The sequence below is a fragment of the Branchiostoma lanceolatum genome, chromosome 11 (genome assembly GCF_035083965.1).
Source record: "Branchiostoma lanceolatum isolate klBraLanc5 chromosome 11, klBraLanc5.hap2, whole genome shotgun sequence".
NCBI classification, from domain to species: Eukaryota; Metazoa; Chordata; class Leptocardii; order Amphioxiformes; family Branchiostomatidae; genus Branchiostoma; species Branchiostoma lanceolatum.
The window spans coordinates 14,771,424-14,787,335 of NC_089732.1; the positions used below are offsets into that span (position 1 = coordinate 14,771,424).

General features: G+C 37.9%; 1 protein-coding gene across 1 annotated transcript in view; it reads right to left on the minus strand.

The window, feature by feature from the left end:
* LOC136444689 (beta-galactosidase-1-like protein 2) overlaps positions 1 to 15,867 on the minus strand; it is a 22,664-nt gene extending 6,797 nt beyond the window's left edge. The window contains exons 1-16 of the mRNA XM_066442377.1: positions 15,732 to 15,867; positions 15,464 to 15,629; positions 14,834 to 14,902; positions 14,175 to 14,243; positions 13,166 to 13,261; positions 12,592 to 12,700; positions 11,880 to 11,972; positions 11,063 to 11,150; positions 7,407 to 7,471; positions 5,111 to 5,195; positions 4,441 to 4,578; positions 3,789 to 3,881; positions 2,858 to 2,908; positions 2,664 to 2,722; positions 1,963 to 2,118; positions 703 to 774 (exon numbers count right to left, since the gene is read on the minus strand). Coding sequence (XP_066298474.1) covers positions 703 to 774; positions 1,963 to 2,118; positions 2,664 to 2,722; positions 2,858 to 2,908; positions 3,789 to 3,881; positions 4,441 to 4,578; positions 5,111 to 5,195; positions 7,407 to 7,471; positions 11,063 to 11,150; positions 11,880 to 11,972; positions 12,592 to 12,700; positions 13,166 to 13,261; positions 14,175 to 14,243; positions 14,834 to 14,902; positions 15,464 to 15,570 — 1,350 coding nt within the window. The 5' untranslated portion in view covers positions 15,571 to 15,629; positions 15,732 to 15,867. The remainder of the gene's footprint in view (positions 1 to 702; positions 775 to 1,962; positions 2,119 to 2,663; positions 2,723 to 2,857; positions 2,909 to 3,788; positions 3,882 to 4,440; positions 4,579 to 5,110; positions 5,196 to 7,406; positions 7,472 to 11,062; positions 11,151 to 11,879; positions 11,973 to 12,591; positions 12,701 to 13,165; positions 13,262 to 14,174; positions 14,244 to 14,833; positions 14,903 to 15,463; positions 15,630 to 15,731) is intronic.
* Between the last annotated feature and the right edge of the window lie 45 nt (positions 15,868 to 15,912).

Consider the following 15,912-nt stretch of genomic DNA (forward strand, 5'->3'; position numbering starts at 1 on the left):
CTTTATTTGCATAACTTTTATCTATCAATGTCCCTTTATTTCTCAGTTACAACATATGTTTCAGATTTTAATTGTTGTACCATTGAACGGAGTGGGTTTATAAAATGGCCCCTACTTATGCAAATTAGATTCTGATTTGCATTATCACCATTTCAAGTAACACTAATAAGCTATCCACATAATAGCCTTTTTTCATGGAGATAAAAACATCATAATTATGGTAAGTTGTGATCATTGATCATTACAAAAACAGAACATGATGGTAAAGTACAAAATGTTGCAACTGCAAAAACAAGAACATATCAAAAACAAGAACATGTAAAATACATGTCTATTAGTATGATAGATGATTATGCCTGGTCCAAAAGAAATAATGCTTGTCAATATCGTCTCAAGAGTGTCACTTCATTGAAATCAGATCTCTATTCATTGTGAACCAATGTATAGCTTAAAGATTTAACATATTTCAATAGAGACAATGAGAAAGTCCTCGGCCTGTTTGAGTTATACCTTGCCATGTCTTGCACTTGACCATCACCACAATGATTATGATTGCTACTCAATAATCAGCTCTCAATATTAAAAGTTTTAACATCTCAAAGAAATGTATCACCAGGTCCTGTTACCACAATAATGGCAGTTTACAGTAGCAACACTACTTTTGCAGAAATTGCAAAAGAAGGTCAGGAAATCCATTTTTACCTTCAACCCTGACAGAGCAATCTCCCCAACTCTCCAGTTCAGCATGCCTGACTCTTTACTATTCACAAATATCTGCAGGGAAAGAAAGACACTCAGGCAGAACTACTAACATTTATCTGTCATTTCAAAACTGGGTGGAGTGAGCAAAGTCCTGTTAAGTGCCTTTCCCAAGGGCACAACATCAGTGGCATATCGAGGTTTCTAACCCGGGACCTCTCGGTTCTGAGCGGAACACTCTACCGATTGCGCCACACGATACCACATTGATCATGAGGTCACCTGCTGGCGCCGAATGGCAGCCGCCAAGACCCTTGCAAGTGTGGAGCAAATATGTATCTGTTCTGTATTATAAGATAATCATTGTAAACCCTGCAGCAATTCAGCACTGACTGCCATTGCACGAGTAATTTCTGACCAATGACCTGTGGTGTTGTTGCTCAATTAAAGGATTTTAGTCTAATAAAATAAGTACACGTAAGTTACATGAATCATTATGGAAGAAAAAAGATTTTTACATTTCGACGTATAAGAATTAAAAATCTATGTTAAACAGGCTGTTTGAGTGTTACATACCATCCGCCACTTTTAAAAAAACGGAGGGTTTGACATGAGAGATTTCTAGTGCAGCATCCCTCAGGTATGCCTTGATTTTTTTATAATATATCTATATAGGTCTGGAGTGCATTATAATGGGGGAAGTTGGGTTGGAGATCTGTTTGGATGTATTTTTTCAGGGTGGCGGAATTATGTTCTCCAGCTGCAGGCTGGTGAAAATAGTAAAATTTGTTACATCACAAAACTTATGATTAGCTTTTAGCTGTGTATTGTTTTTGTATCCAGGGAGCCTGAAAAACAGGTCAATAGACCTGAGTGTGTGTCTCTCTCTCTCTGTCAAAGTTAACGTCTTTTTTATTCCCCATCATATGGAGGTTGGACGTGCTTGCGCATGGATGGGGGAGCCCCAGGACTCCTCATCAAGTGCAAGTCTTTTTTGCAGCAAGAGTTTTTACGGCTGGATGCCCTTCTTAACGCCAACCCAAACCCTACTGTAGGGCTTAGGACATGGGAAATATGTGTTAAGTGCCTTTCCCAAGGGCACAATGTCTGGGTGCATGTCCGGACATGTCTGGGTACTCCACTGGGGATTGAACCTGGGTCTCATTGGTTCATAGCCTGAGATGCTCTGCCACTATGCCACACAGACGCCACACATCTACTGCAGGTTAAATAGATAAAGGAAATGAATTATTAAAACCTGACCTGTGCTCTGTCCCTCACATCACACTTGAGCGTGACAGACTCCGTGGCAGGTGTCTCAGACAACTTGTGCCTGTACAGGATGTAGCCGTAGGACTGTCCATTGTCATTGTTGATGGGGAGCATCTCCATGGACATCACTGTCTCACTCTTGATTGGCTTAAGGGAACAAATGACAAATTAACGTCAACTGTCATAATTCCATCGAGCATTCTAGGACTGCCACATTGAAAGAAAATGTGATAAAGCTATCAACTAATGCAGCATCAGTACTTTCCAAGGTATGCAAACTTTACATATCTATAAGACTTAGTCTTATCCAGGTTTTAAGACATTAATTTCTTAAGAAGGTCTCGATAACTCATTCTTTAAATGAGATCTTACAGTACCTGGAGGAATTATGAGAGCTGACACTATCTCAATATAATGTGCTACATCATAGATTATTCCTTTATAGCTGATGATTTCTACCCATGGCCGGCTTCATTTTAAGTTCATGAAATTGAACAAAATTTCTTCCCTGTATTTAACTTGATTTTTGTCATAGGACTTAGTCTAGACATACTTAGAAAGGAACACAACAAAGGTATATAATTTTGCTTAAATCAAAGAGTAAATTCAAACTTGAAAGAAATGATTAGAACATTAGCAGCTTTTTAGTTAGTTATTGCATATCTTTATAACCAAAAAAAAAATATTCATACCTCACCCAGCACTTTTAAGGCATCTTCAAATGTGATGTATTTTTCAACAGGAAATGGTCCTGCAAAACAGATTTTATTTTTAAGAAAGGGGACAGTCACTCAGACTCAGTCAATGAATGATTTAACAGTTGAATATGTTTCTTTGGCCAGTAATTTTAAAAATAACTGTCAAATTTTCTGTCCAACCAACTTACCGTAGCTGCTCTTCTCTGTAGCTGGTGGAACTTCAGGCAGCTCATTTGCAACTAGAAAAACGAAGAAGAAAAAAAAAAATATATCAGATAATGTAACGTTTGTGACTGTTGAAACATGTACAATTATGTTAATCAAGAATGTTATCTTTGTGCACATGGTCACCACACAATTTGAATCTTGAATATGTTAAACTATTACCTTTGGTCATGAATCATTGTTTGTACCATTCGTGTTGTTAGAATATTTGTTTATAGAAAATAATGCATTCATTCTGCACCATCTGATATTGTTGTTCTTACATCAACTTCATGATTTGGATACTAAAAAATATGCACACATTTGCATATTAGCTAGTTTGCATTGGTTATCTGTTTTTTGCTAATAGAGGAATCTGATTCATTTTGTAAAAAAGTTGTAAAATTTGTTTCTAATATTCCATATTCTTTAAATTAAAGTATGCACCCCTGATTTGGGGCTAGTTCAAGACAAATTTGCAGAACTGAAACGTAAAGTCAGAAACCTCAAATAAGGTTCACATCCCTTCTCCATTGATCTTGAACACATTTTGAACAGAATACATTCAAATTTATGGGGTTCCTTCTCTTTTCTCTAGGTAATTTTGCTTAAATCAATAAGATTCTCTTGTTTACCCCACCGGCATCATCTCTGCAAACTTGAGAATTGCCTACGATAAGTTGCAAACTTTTCAAATTAGCAGGTATTGAGCCATGCATTGTTGCACCACAACTGGATTCCTGGCTTGATTGAGAAAGGGTTTGAGGTCCTCTTCCAATTTGTCCTGGCAGTAACCTCAAATAAAGTACTTGACTTTGGCAATGATTTGTGATGCCTTTTGAACTTTGAAATTTTTCAAAAGTGCGTACTTTATTTGAGAAAAAAATAGGGTAGTACATTTGTCAAGCCTTTTACCTGACCCTTTCATCGCCAGTGTTTTCAGGAGTTCCCTTGTTTTGTAGTACTTTGGGGTCGGGTCTCCTGCCTCTGACAGTGGGGCATCATAGTCTGAAATACAACATTTCAAAAACTATAATTGATATATAAATTCACAGTTTAGACCACACCAATTTAATTTCTTGGTTAACAGATTTTAGCACAAGGACATCATTAAAACAGAAGGCTGAGGTGAAAACTTGCACCTGACCCTGTTCACTCCCTGAAACTGTGTGACCCAAAGTACAAACTTTCCTCTGAGATTCTGTTTTCATGTTGATTTTCCAATCTGGCTTTTTAAAAAAAATCTGCTAACCAAGAAATTAAATTGGTGTGGCCTTAGGGATTAAATTTTACTGTTGGAGTGGAAAGGATGTTTATGTGGTGTTTTAAGTTTGCAGTTGAAACAATACTAAGTCCTGTTACAGTTACTGTAGCACAAAAACATATATAAAAAAAGTCAACAGATTTCAATCGGACCAGTTTTTGACACATAAATTCAGGATGCATTTTAAATTCGGATTCATGCAGGATCCTAGTCTAAAACTAAAAACATATTGTGCCTTTATATTTTGAAAAATCGAATCAATTTGACATTGCATGGTACTTTGTTGTGAAGCTGTGAACTCACCATAACTGGTGACATCTGGTTTGTACCCATTGATGTAATTAGCTCCGTTCATGAAGCCAAAGTTGGTGCCTCCATGGAACATGTAGAAGTTGACAGAAGATGGAAACCTCAGAATGTCCCCCAACAACTGCTCAAACTCTGGAGAATGAAATCAAAACATGCAAATGTATCATATAAGCTTTACTTACATCATGATCTATGTATACACGATGTATTTGGTAGCAGTCAAATTTAAAGTTTTGCAACTTTAGGTTGCTCAGAAGCATTTGATATATTATTATTAATTATAGTCTAAGACCTATCTGAAACCTAACATATAAGCAAATTGACATAGTCAGAAACCTAAGTGCTTATGCAAAGAGCAAGACTGCAATGACTCAAGGGACACGTCGTGAGAATGCTTAGGCTAAGGCTTCCCAGGGTGGCACTAAATGGTGTCTATAACAGGAAAAAGGGAAGAGAGGGAGAAAGGGGGAAAAGCAATGACTTAGAGAAGAACAAAGAACAGTGGGACCTTGTAAACATGGGTATCAAATGAGAGAGAATGCAACGGACACAAAAAATAAGAAAAACTGGGAGACAATGACGACCTGCCTCAGTGATAAACATTGGAAATTGGATAAAGATGATAATGATGAGTATTTCTACAAAACGCAATAGTTTGACTCACTTTCCACATGTAGTTTGTGGTGATCTCTGCCCCAGTGGTCAAACCAGCCTGACCAGAACTCCATCACCATTAAGGGTCGGTTGGGCTGGACATACAGGAGGGTAAGAAATTATTGCACAATGTATCATACAGTTGCATGTTATAGAGAATGAAAGAAAGAAATTTGTCAAGATTCAAGATATCTTTCATCGGTTTGTTGCAGTTCTACAAACTGAATTAAAAAACGATGTACAAACAAGTTTGAGCCTGGCAGTAGACATTCAAATCATCTTACATATACTTAAAAACTATCAAGTAATGGACAATATTACTTCCAAAAATAAGTTGTTAAAATACACATCTATGGCACAGAATACTACAATCTTGTTTAACAATCATGTCATAAAGGTATTGGAGAGTTGCTTTATCTCTGTGCATGTATATTTCAAGGACATGGGGAAATTCAAACAAGAATAAAAGCCCACACAATCATTTTTTTTTTAATTCATGCATAGACCTGGTCCTCAGGCTTTCTTCACACTCAATTGTTTGTGCAGTTAAGCACATACTGTTATTTTTCAAATTCCAGAACAAACAGATTTGATTGCTGTGGCATTAGCTTTTTTTTATTCATGTCTGCTTAATATTAACTTTTTAGTAAATAAAACAAATATTGTTTGTTGCTAAGATCATGTAGGATGCATCAGATCCCCCTTGCTGAGATCAAAGGCATCCAGAGCATTTTAGGAGGCTTGAAACTTGAGTAAAGAAACTCCCATTTCTAGTCATTCCTACACATACATGTAGCAAGTTTCAATAACACTATACCATTACATATCGACATTAAAGGAGCAATGTCGTTGTGTGATGAGAACTGATGGAAAATCCAAGCCCTAATAGACTGATCCTGACTGTCCATCACAATTAGTGGTTGGACCAATGAGAGAGTGACTGCATGTCCGTCAAATATTTGCATTTTTATGTTTTGATTTTGCATTTCTACGTTTTGACGGAGTCATGCGGGGCTATTGTATCGGTCTATTTACACTAGGCGCGTGAAACTAAAAGATCACCATGTAGCTTATAGTTTTGTGCCGCTTTTGAGCCCTTTTGATAAGAAATCTGCACGCAACTGTGGTAAACAGGGGCATTAAATGTCAATTTCATAAAGATTACAGCAACTAGAACATTTCCAGTTGTCAGTCTCATAAAATGCTCTGGGTGCCTTTAAGTTTTTAAGTGGCACCAAATCTGTAGTTCAGGGAGATGGCTTATGTCCTCGCGGTGCTGATAACTGTCCTTGGTGCTGATTTTATGGTTAATGTTCAATGTTAGTATTCTGCATCTATATCAGACTAGGAAAATGTGTATATCTGCTTAAGGATCTAAATTGGATGACTGTTCTACGTTGTTTGCTAGTAGCATTGCTTTTGTGGGAGTATAGAGTTTGGGAAGACGCAAAGAATCGTGATAACTGTCCTTGGTGCTGATCTTATGGTAAACGAATAATGTTACTTTTCTGCATCTAAATCAGACTATATTGAACATCCATCTTGTGCATTTTTGCAATTGTGCGATAATTAGTTTTGCCAAATTGTTTTAGCTACAAATGTCTTAAGATTTTATAACCAAGTACATGTATCAGTTTTCTGCATCTATACGAATGTGTATATCTGTGAATATGAATTGTTCCTGCACATCCATTTTGTACGTATATGCAATTGTGCCAAGTTTTGCCAAATTGTTTAAGCTACAAATGTCTTGAGAGTTTATAACCAAGTATCATGTCATTCAAGACATTTTTATCCTTAACAGCAAAATCATTTTGGATGTTTTGCAAAATTCAATTTGACTACAAAAAATTTCCGAAAGCATTCCATACTCTACTTAGGGCCGGTTTACACGAGGCACTTTTCACAAACTAAGACGTTTGCCGTACGACACTCGCCTAGGACACTTTTCGGTACACACACAACGACTGTAAATCCCGCCGTATGCCGGCGCCCGTTGCACTGCCGTGAACCCTGGTGACCCACCGCGGAAATGGGCTGCCTGCGACACTTTCCCGTTTACACCAGGATGGGTCATGTCGTAGACTCCCCATGATGTGTCGTACGTCAACCCTGGAGGCGCAACAAGAAAAACGGCGAGGCGCGTTGCGAGGCCTGTTTACACGGGTTAAAAATCTGTCCTGCGACACGCACCGCGCGACAAGTGTCGTAGGACATTCGTCGTCAGATCCTCGTGTAAACCGACCCTTAGTGTGTATGTATACAAGAGGCATGAATATAACTTATCGAAGGAAATGTACTGTTACCTGCATCTTCTTGAGAGCACCCAGCTGTTTCTTTGGGTTGAAGTTAAAGTTTGCAGTCATCAACACTGTTCAGAGAAAGGACAAAATACAGAAGATTGCAGTTAAAGCAATAACAAAGTAACACTGCACGAAATGGCCTCGGATCCTGACGTATCCAGACAGGACAAACGGGATCCGGAACCTCAGATCCGTAAGAATCCAGATGGATACGCGGGGGCGTATTGTACTAAAACAACTCAAATTTACCTACATTAAACTACAGATGCAAGTGGTATACTGATGTGGTATACCACTTGCACATGCAAGTTAATTCAGGTAAATTTGAGTTGTTTTAGTACAATACGCCCCCGTATCCGTCTGGATTCTTACGGATCTGAGGTTCCGGATCTCCGAGTTCTCCTGTCCGGATACGTCAGGATCCGAGGCCATTTCGTGCAGTGAAAGTGCACATAACGTCGAACTAGCATTAGCATCAATTAGGTGCCGGAACTCTTTTTTGTTCGAGTATTTGTAAAGCTAATACATCTCTTTCAAGTTAATTCTCTGACATTGTAAAGTCAAAACTTAGCAACGATCAAAATGAAAACACTCTCTTTGGGAGAAAATCTTACTACAAATATATCTAGATTTATTCCCTGAAACTGCATGTGTGTACTAACGTACAACCCTCTGATTTTGTTTTCAAGTTAATATTCAAATTTAGCATTATTTTGTACAGTCTGAAATGAAATAAGCGTGCTCAAATCATAAAATGATAAACAACCTGATGATGTTTGCAAGCAGTAGTGCTTTTTTGGCAAGTATAGACTTTGGAAAGAAGCAGAGAATTGTGCTACGTGGCAAGCTGTGGTAAAAGGTTGGCTGTACAGGGAGGACCGTCAATGTTCAACACTCAAACATCCCCCCGCTGACAAGCTGCAGGGTGAGTTGAGTTGCGGAAGAGTGCCATCAGCCTGAATTGGAGAGCAATTAGAGGTCGTCATCGGACAACGTTGGACTGCCGTAAGGAAAGTAAGCAAGTATATATATGTTGGGAAATGGTTGGAAAGCCATCAGAACAAAAATATTGTTTGTTTTTTTCTAATTTTTCTTGTTTTCTTATGTTGAGAAATATTTTCTTATACAAAGAAAAGCAAGAAAATTCAAGAAACCTTCTGCGAAGTGTTGTCTTTGTCATTTCTTACATAAAGAATCTTATTTCTTTTTTTTCTGAAGTTAAGAAAATATTTCTAGCATGATGTTTTCCAATAAGAATTTTCTAGAAAAATAAGAAAAATTGTCTTTTGCTGTCTTACTTCAAGATTCGTATTTTATTTGGTTAGATATGGTATCCTTACAGATTCCTTCCTTAAGATATTTTTTCTTGAAAATTTGATTCTACTAGAATAATTTTCTTGAACTTTCTTGGTTTAAGAAAGTTCAAGAAAAAAATTCTTAGAATGATGCAATTCTTGCTTGTGCTAAAAACAGGGATTCTTGTTGTGCCTAAAACAGGGATTTTTGTATACAGATTAATATTCTTGCTGACAGAAAAAAATTCTTTGTAGGAGGAAAAACAAGAAACATTTATTTAAGAAAAGTGATTTTTGGTAGTGAATGTGTTTCCTACCGCCAGGGATGCGGCCTTTGTTGAAGCCCCAATCATTGTCAGACGTAAACAGAAGCTCACAGACACCCCTACTTTCCACAGCCTATAAGGATGAACAGAAGAAATAAGCCACCCGGAAGAAACAAAAGAAAACAATGTTCGAGCCATCAACAACTTGCCACCATCACCAGGAAAGCTGAAATTTTCCATACAAGGGATTTATTGTGGGTTGGTTAGTATATATTATATTACACTCAACACAAAAAGTTTGGAAACTTAAATTTAATCAATCACATCTCCATCATCAACTGTATTTCATATCATTGAAAATCTTAATGTTTACTAAACCTTTTCCATGATATAAAATTTTTCGTTATCTTACATTCTAAGGTCAAACACCAGAGCTAACTATGTGAGTGTTACTATAAAGAAAAAAGAGTGCCTCGATTCCCCTTCCAACCAACAGTGTTTGAACCTTATTTTCGGTGACCCAAGGTGGGGCAAGCGGTAACACAACCCGCTGCTTTGCCATCTGGATCAAATTCTGTGAATCCTAGGGCCCGAATTTGATCCAAAGGGTCGACTCCAGCTCTGAAATGTTGTTAGGGATTGCATTCGTCATTTCGGATGGTGACGTAAAGCCGGCGGCCCTGTGTATGAGGGAGCTTCAGGCATAAGCCTCCAACCTATGCACGTAAAAGAACCCAACACACCTATCGAGAAGAGTAGGGGTGACCCGGTGTGCTTGGCCAAAAACTCGAGCCGTGGCAAAGCCGCATTGCACTACCACTAGCTACTTGAAAAAGCATCATGCTTCACCTCAAGGATTCCTTGAAACGAAAAAAAAAGGTGCTCGCTGCACAAACCTGACCAGAAGAAATGACCAATACATTTTAAAGGGAACTTTCCATTACATAAAATCACATCTGATTCATTAAAAATGACACAAATATGATCCTTTAGGGAAATTTGGTACTACTTTTTCTCCCTGGTGCTCAACCCACGAATGTATGATCATAACAAATGGGCCATCGTAATGAAAAGTGCAATTGAATTTATATGATCAAATATTATCACATAATTCTAAACTTTTTGTGTTGAGTTTAGTTCTGGACATGCATGTTACTATACAATGACTTTGCCACAAAACAGCATACATTTCCAAATAATTTTCTGCATCTCTATTTTCACCATGTCACAGTATGTGACTAAGAATGATTTTTTCCCACTGAGGTTTGTGAAAAAACAATTTGACATGTAGATATTTGGTCAGGTCAAAAAAGCGGTTGTCAAGCAATACCTGTTTTCGTCATCATCATCTTATTGTCTTCTAACCAATATCGACCCCAAAACAATTTCCGGCAGCTCATTTTCTCCAACATTTCAGCTACAATTCTTTCTTTTTTTATTAAGGCCGCAGCAATTTTATTTGCTGATTTTTCTCGGATTTTTTCAGAAAAAAATTGGAGTGACAGGGCGAAATTTGAGTAGAGATAAGGGTTTACATAACATAAAGAATAAGAGGATTATTCAAGTTTCAGCTTTGTATGTCTTATTTTATGCAATGAACCCCATTCTTTCGTTGATGATGGTTAGACATCCAGGTAATAAGATACGCCAAAAATAACTACTCAAGCAACTGGATAAGATTTTGAAAATTATTTTAACCCCATTCTTTGATCTAGTACTATAATTTCAGTAACAAAATCAACTTTTGCCATGTAATATATGGATTGATATTGAGAAATAGTTTTAATAAATGAAAAATTATAATATATGTCTTGTTATAAAATGTGACCACACTTTTAAGGTATGTGCAGGCCTTTATGATCTATTTTGGTGGCTATTGAGTTTTACAACTGAACAAATAGTAAAATCGTGAGTAGAAATTTGTGTATGGGAATACTGAACCAATTTTTTTTTTCAAAATGGGAAAAACAGGACAGGCTATTCCGAGAAGCAACAAATAAAATTGGTGTAGCCAAAAGGACAACTTTCATTGCGAAGGGTTAACATGCATGTACATGTGAGGGAAAAGTGTTAGTTAGTGACTGCAGGTATTTCCTACCCCCTGGAATGCAACCCTTCTCCTGTCTTTCAATCTGGCCTCCATCAGAAGTCAGTAGTAGTTCTTCAACGCCGCTTTTCTGGATAACCTACATGTACGTATACCAGTACATACGGAAAGAAATGTGATTTATACTAAATTATAGAGAATACAGTGTATTCCATATCACCCAAGGTACAAACCCAACCACCACTAAAGTAATATTGTAATTCTTGATTTGTTAACTGTAACTTAATTTCAGCTGATTTAACGGTCACTAGTCAACAGCTAAAATGTTATCATCACAAATATTTGATCACTTAAAGTATAACATTTAAGACTGTCACAGTAATGTTTGTTCCCACTGTTGAAATTAAGTGCTGTGACCTACTCCATTTCCACCAACAGCTATATTTTCCTGCCGTTATATTAATTTAAAAAGTGATTTACAGTATCATAAATTAAACACTATATGCTATATTATAATGCAACAATTGACAGAGTTAAAATGTATTGAATTACTTGGTTAGGGCAAATAATGACAGAGGTACAGTCTGTACAATTTACAGATTCTGAACTGTTTTTAACGCTTTGTTGCCAAGTTTGATGTGATCTTTTTATATTTCGACAAAATAAAGTTGCAAATCTGAGAATGAAAGATTAAAATGGTAATAATAGACTTAATGATAAAATCTCCTTCCAATGATATCGAGCATTGTCAAAACCTATCACAATGCTATTTGGACTACTCTAAATAGCTTTGCTATAAGTTCCCATTCTTTAGAGAAGTAAAACTTGATAACAAAATTTACATGTAGTGTATCTATTTCTATCTTACCTGTTTCACGGCGCTCAGATACTTGTCATCTCTAGCGTAGGAACCGTACTCGTTCTCCACTTGCACAGCGATGATGGGTCCACCTTCTTTGTACTGTGGAGATGTGACATCAGAAATACCATTTCTAAATTTTTAAAAGTCACTCTGATATCTAGAATTATAGCATATAGTTACAGTTTAGCATAGTTACAGCATCATGTCATAATAGGGTGCTTGCCCCAGAACCCAGAGGTCCTGGGTTCCAATCCCCTGACATGCCACTGATGTTGTGCCCTTGGGAAAGGCACTGAACACGACTTTCAAACTGAGGCACTGAAAAAATATAGTATCAGTATGATAGGATTTGCTTGGGGGTGTCCCTGTGGTGTAGTGGTCTGCGCTTCTGTCTCTCACCACATCTGGTTCAAATTACTTGGACCAGAAGGACTGGGGTTCAAGCCCCAGGTAGGACACCTCTGGACAAGAGGCGTATATGCATTGAGTCATACCAAAGACTTTAAGTTTATAAAAATGGTCCATACTTCTGAAACAGTATGGAAGTTAAACACACTCCATTACCAGTGGACTAGCCCCCTGCTGCAGTGATTGCACCATAGAGTGGCCCAGGGTTATGAAACAGAAATGGGCAGAAATGGTGTGGGAGGATTTTAACGAACTAATGATAGGATTGGCACAAGATATTACCCCAAATATGGCAATGTTACATCCGTACCTGAAATGGTTTGACAATAGGTAAAAGGGCATCAAAGAATCGTTCCACAGCATCCATGTAGGGTTGGTATGTGGTCCGGACCTGCATCTTTGGGTCTCTCAGCAACCAGCTGATGATCACACAAGAAAAGAACAACAACATGTAACATTAATTACCTGGAATCCAGTATTGTCTAAGCTTTACATGATAACTATCCCTTGGAGTAAAGTCAAGGGAAGTAACATATTTTTATCCTAGGCCTAAAGAATCAAAGAAGAAAGAAGAAAAGCGGATCCGCAGAAAAGAGCTTTTCAACAGAACTGAGTCAGCTTACAGATGTGATTTTTGTGGCAGAGACTGCCATTCTTGTATAGGGCTCCTTGTTTAGCCATAGTCGATGCTGTAGGGCTGTTGTGAATTAGGATATTGCATGCATATGGTCATGACATACCAAGGAGGTTTTACGACGGAGCCCATATACATATAAAGAATCAAACAGGAGTTATATAAATGTGCAGTTATGATCTTTGGTGCTGACTGTGTTGTCCATAGATGGAGAGGTTTGTAATTTTCTATATCATTTGAGAAAACATACCTTGGCAGACCTCCATAGTCCCACTCTGCACATATGTAAGGCCCAGGGCGAAAGATCACCCACAAACCAAGGTTTGCTGCTTCTTGGAGATACGCCCTGGAAAAGATTGTATGAAGTAACTAAATACTGTAAATGCATTTAAGTTTGCATGGTTTTTAGTTTGCGCTAAGGCAAAAACTTGTTTGCGGTGGTTTTAACTTCGCGGCAGCGCTATAGTTATACATTGCTACGGTATTAGATAAAAAAGTTCGCGGCTGTTTTATATTCGCAGTGAAACGGTTGCCGCGAAAAAGGCCAACAACAAAACATCGCGAACATTTCTGCATTTACAGTAGTATATGAGTTCAAGATGAAAGGGAAAGTGATCTTGAACAAGTTAAGCTTGCTGAAGAGCTATTATATCAACTTAATCAAGCATCACTTATTATAATAAGCTATCCACTGATCCAAAACAAGTTTTTTACAGGTTTTGACCACAAGCTATAGGGCCCCGGGGGACAGGACCTACCAGCAGGGGAATATTTGCCCAAGTTTGGGAACTAACAGGTGTTAGGAGCCACAGAGTCTTATCATGCAATATAGTCAGATTTATAAGCTTTCCTCATTAATAATGCAAATTAAGGGGCCCAAAATCTTAACATTTTGAGGTTTCATAAAGACCTCCCAGCATACCAAATACCAAGACCATCCACCCAGACATTCTTGAGTTAAGTATGTAAATGGATTCTTTAACGTGCTTGAGGTGTGCCTCTTCTCAAACACACTAGGGCCTCCATTTAACGTCCTATCCGAGGAACGTCCCTAACCAAAGCTAGGTACTCATTTTCACCTGAGTAAAGTGGGGAAAGTAGTGTAAAGTGCCTTTCCCGAGGGCACAACGTCAGCGGGACAAATCAGGGAACCACGGATTCGAACTCGATATCTCTGGGTTCTGGGACCAAACACCCTGCCACTACGCCACCGCGACACCACATTGTCTTATATCTAACCAACAGAACAGATAACTTACGCAATGTCTAGCATGCCCGTGAAGTCAAACTTGCCCTTCTCTGGCTCGTGAAGGTTCCAGCACACATATCTACATTCATCAGAAACAGTGTCATTTTCACATATTTCAAAGTCTTACATTTTTATTTCAACCTTAGGCCACACCAATTTAATTTCTTGGTTAGCAGAGTTTTTTATTTCATTTTAGCAAGAGGACATCATTAAAACAGAAGGCTGGGGTGAAAACTTGCACCTGACCATCTTCACTCCCTGAAAACTGTGTGCACCAAAGTACAAACTTTCCTCTGAGATTCCGTTTTTATGTTGATTTTCCAATCTAGCATTTTTTTTAAATTCTGTTAACCAAGAAATTAAATTGGCGTGGCCTTTTATAGACAAATGGTTCTTAAGCAAAATTTCTTTTGATTTTGCAGATAATTGTAGCAGCAGACTTTAATTATAAAACAATATTACACTATAATGTTACTAGTACTAATCTAAAGTCTCTCTAAATAGTTAAAAGTAAGCAGCGTTTTTCCTATAACCCAGCGTAATACGGTATTATACATTTTGTATATACTATAGTCATGAGAAATAAGCGTACATGAGGAAGTGCAACTTTTACTGGCAACAAAATTCAATGGTTAACAGCTCTATGGTCAAGAAAGTTTGCGTTGTTACGTTTCCAGGGTGTTGAGTCCGCAAGCTTTCAACTTGAGCATCCTGTCTCGCCAGTATTCCCTCGGGACCCTGGGGAAAATTTAGTATACAATTATATCATATCACCTATAAAATATCTGCAGGTGTGTATGTGTTTGTTTGTTTGTTTGTTTGTGTGTTTGTTTGTTTGTTTCTTTGTTTGTATTGTATATCCAGTAAACCGAACACAACCAGCTGCAGGTTTGTACTGAAGAATACAAGCTGCAAATCAGATTTTGCTGTCCAGAGAGAGGGTGTGTGTGTGTGTGTGTGTGTGTGTGTGTGTGTGTGTGTGTGTGTGTGTGTGTGTGTGTGTGAGTGTGTGTGTGTGTGTGTGTGTGTGTGCTTGAATGTGAAGGTATGTGTGTGTGAGTGTATCTGAGAGTGTGTGTGAATATGTGGGAGTGTGAGAAGGTGTGTGAGTGTATGTGAGTGTGTGTTAGAGTGTGTTGTGACATATCTGACAAATTGTTTACAATTCAATATGTTAGTAATCACAACCAACAATGATAATTGTATTAATAAAGAGATGATATTCACATTCAACATTAAGCTTCAAACTTGCATTTGTATGATTTTCTTCTGAAATTGCACAACAGAAAATCACATCACCTGAAATAGTTGATTGCTCCACTCAGTAACTGAACAGGTTTTCCGTCCAGAGTAAAGTTTTCCCCTTCAGCAACGAGCCCGGATCTTTCCATCCCCTCTGTAGCCATCTTGAAAACTGTGGAAAGCTAGAGTTCAGGTCTGGCAGACAGTAAAGTGGGCGTATCCACTATAACTCATAAACAAACAGAAAAGATGATAAAATAAACAACTTTCTCCCTCTAAAAACGACTCAGATACAACAAGGCGCAGGATATAATTTCTCAAGTACCTTTTGCTCCTGTTGAGAAGACCCGGATAGTAAGAAAGGGCTGAAGTCCACGTAAGTTTCTACAATCAAGGGGGCAAAGTGCAGCTACAATCTGTGACTGATCCGGAAATTTGAAAGAAGTCAAACAGCTGGTAATGACGTCATAGGAAAGTTACATCTCAATATTGGGGTGTTAGTGCTA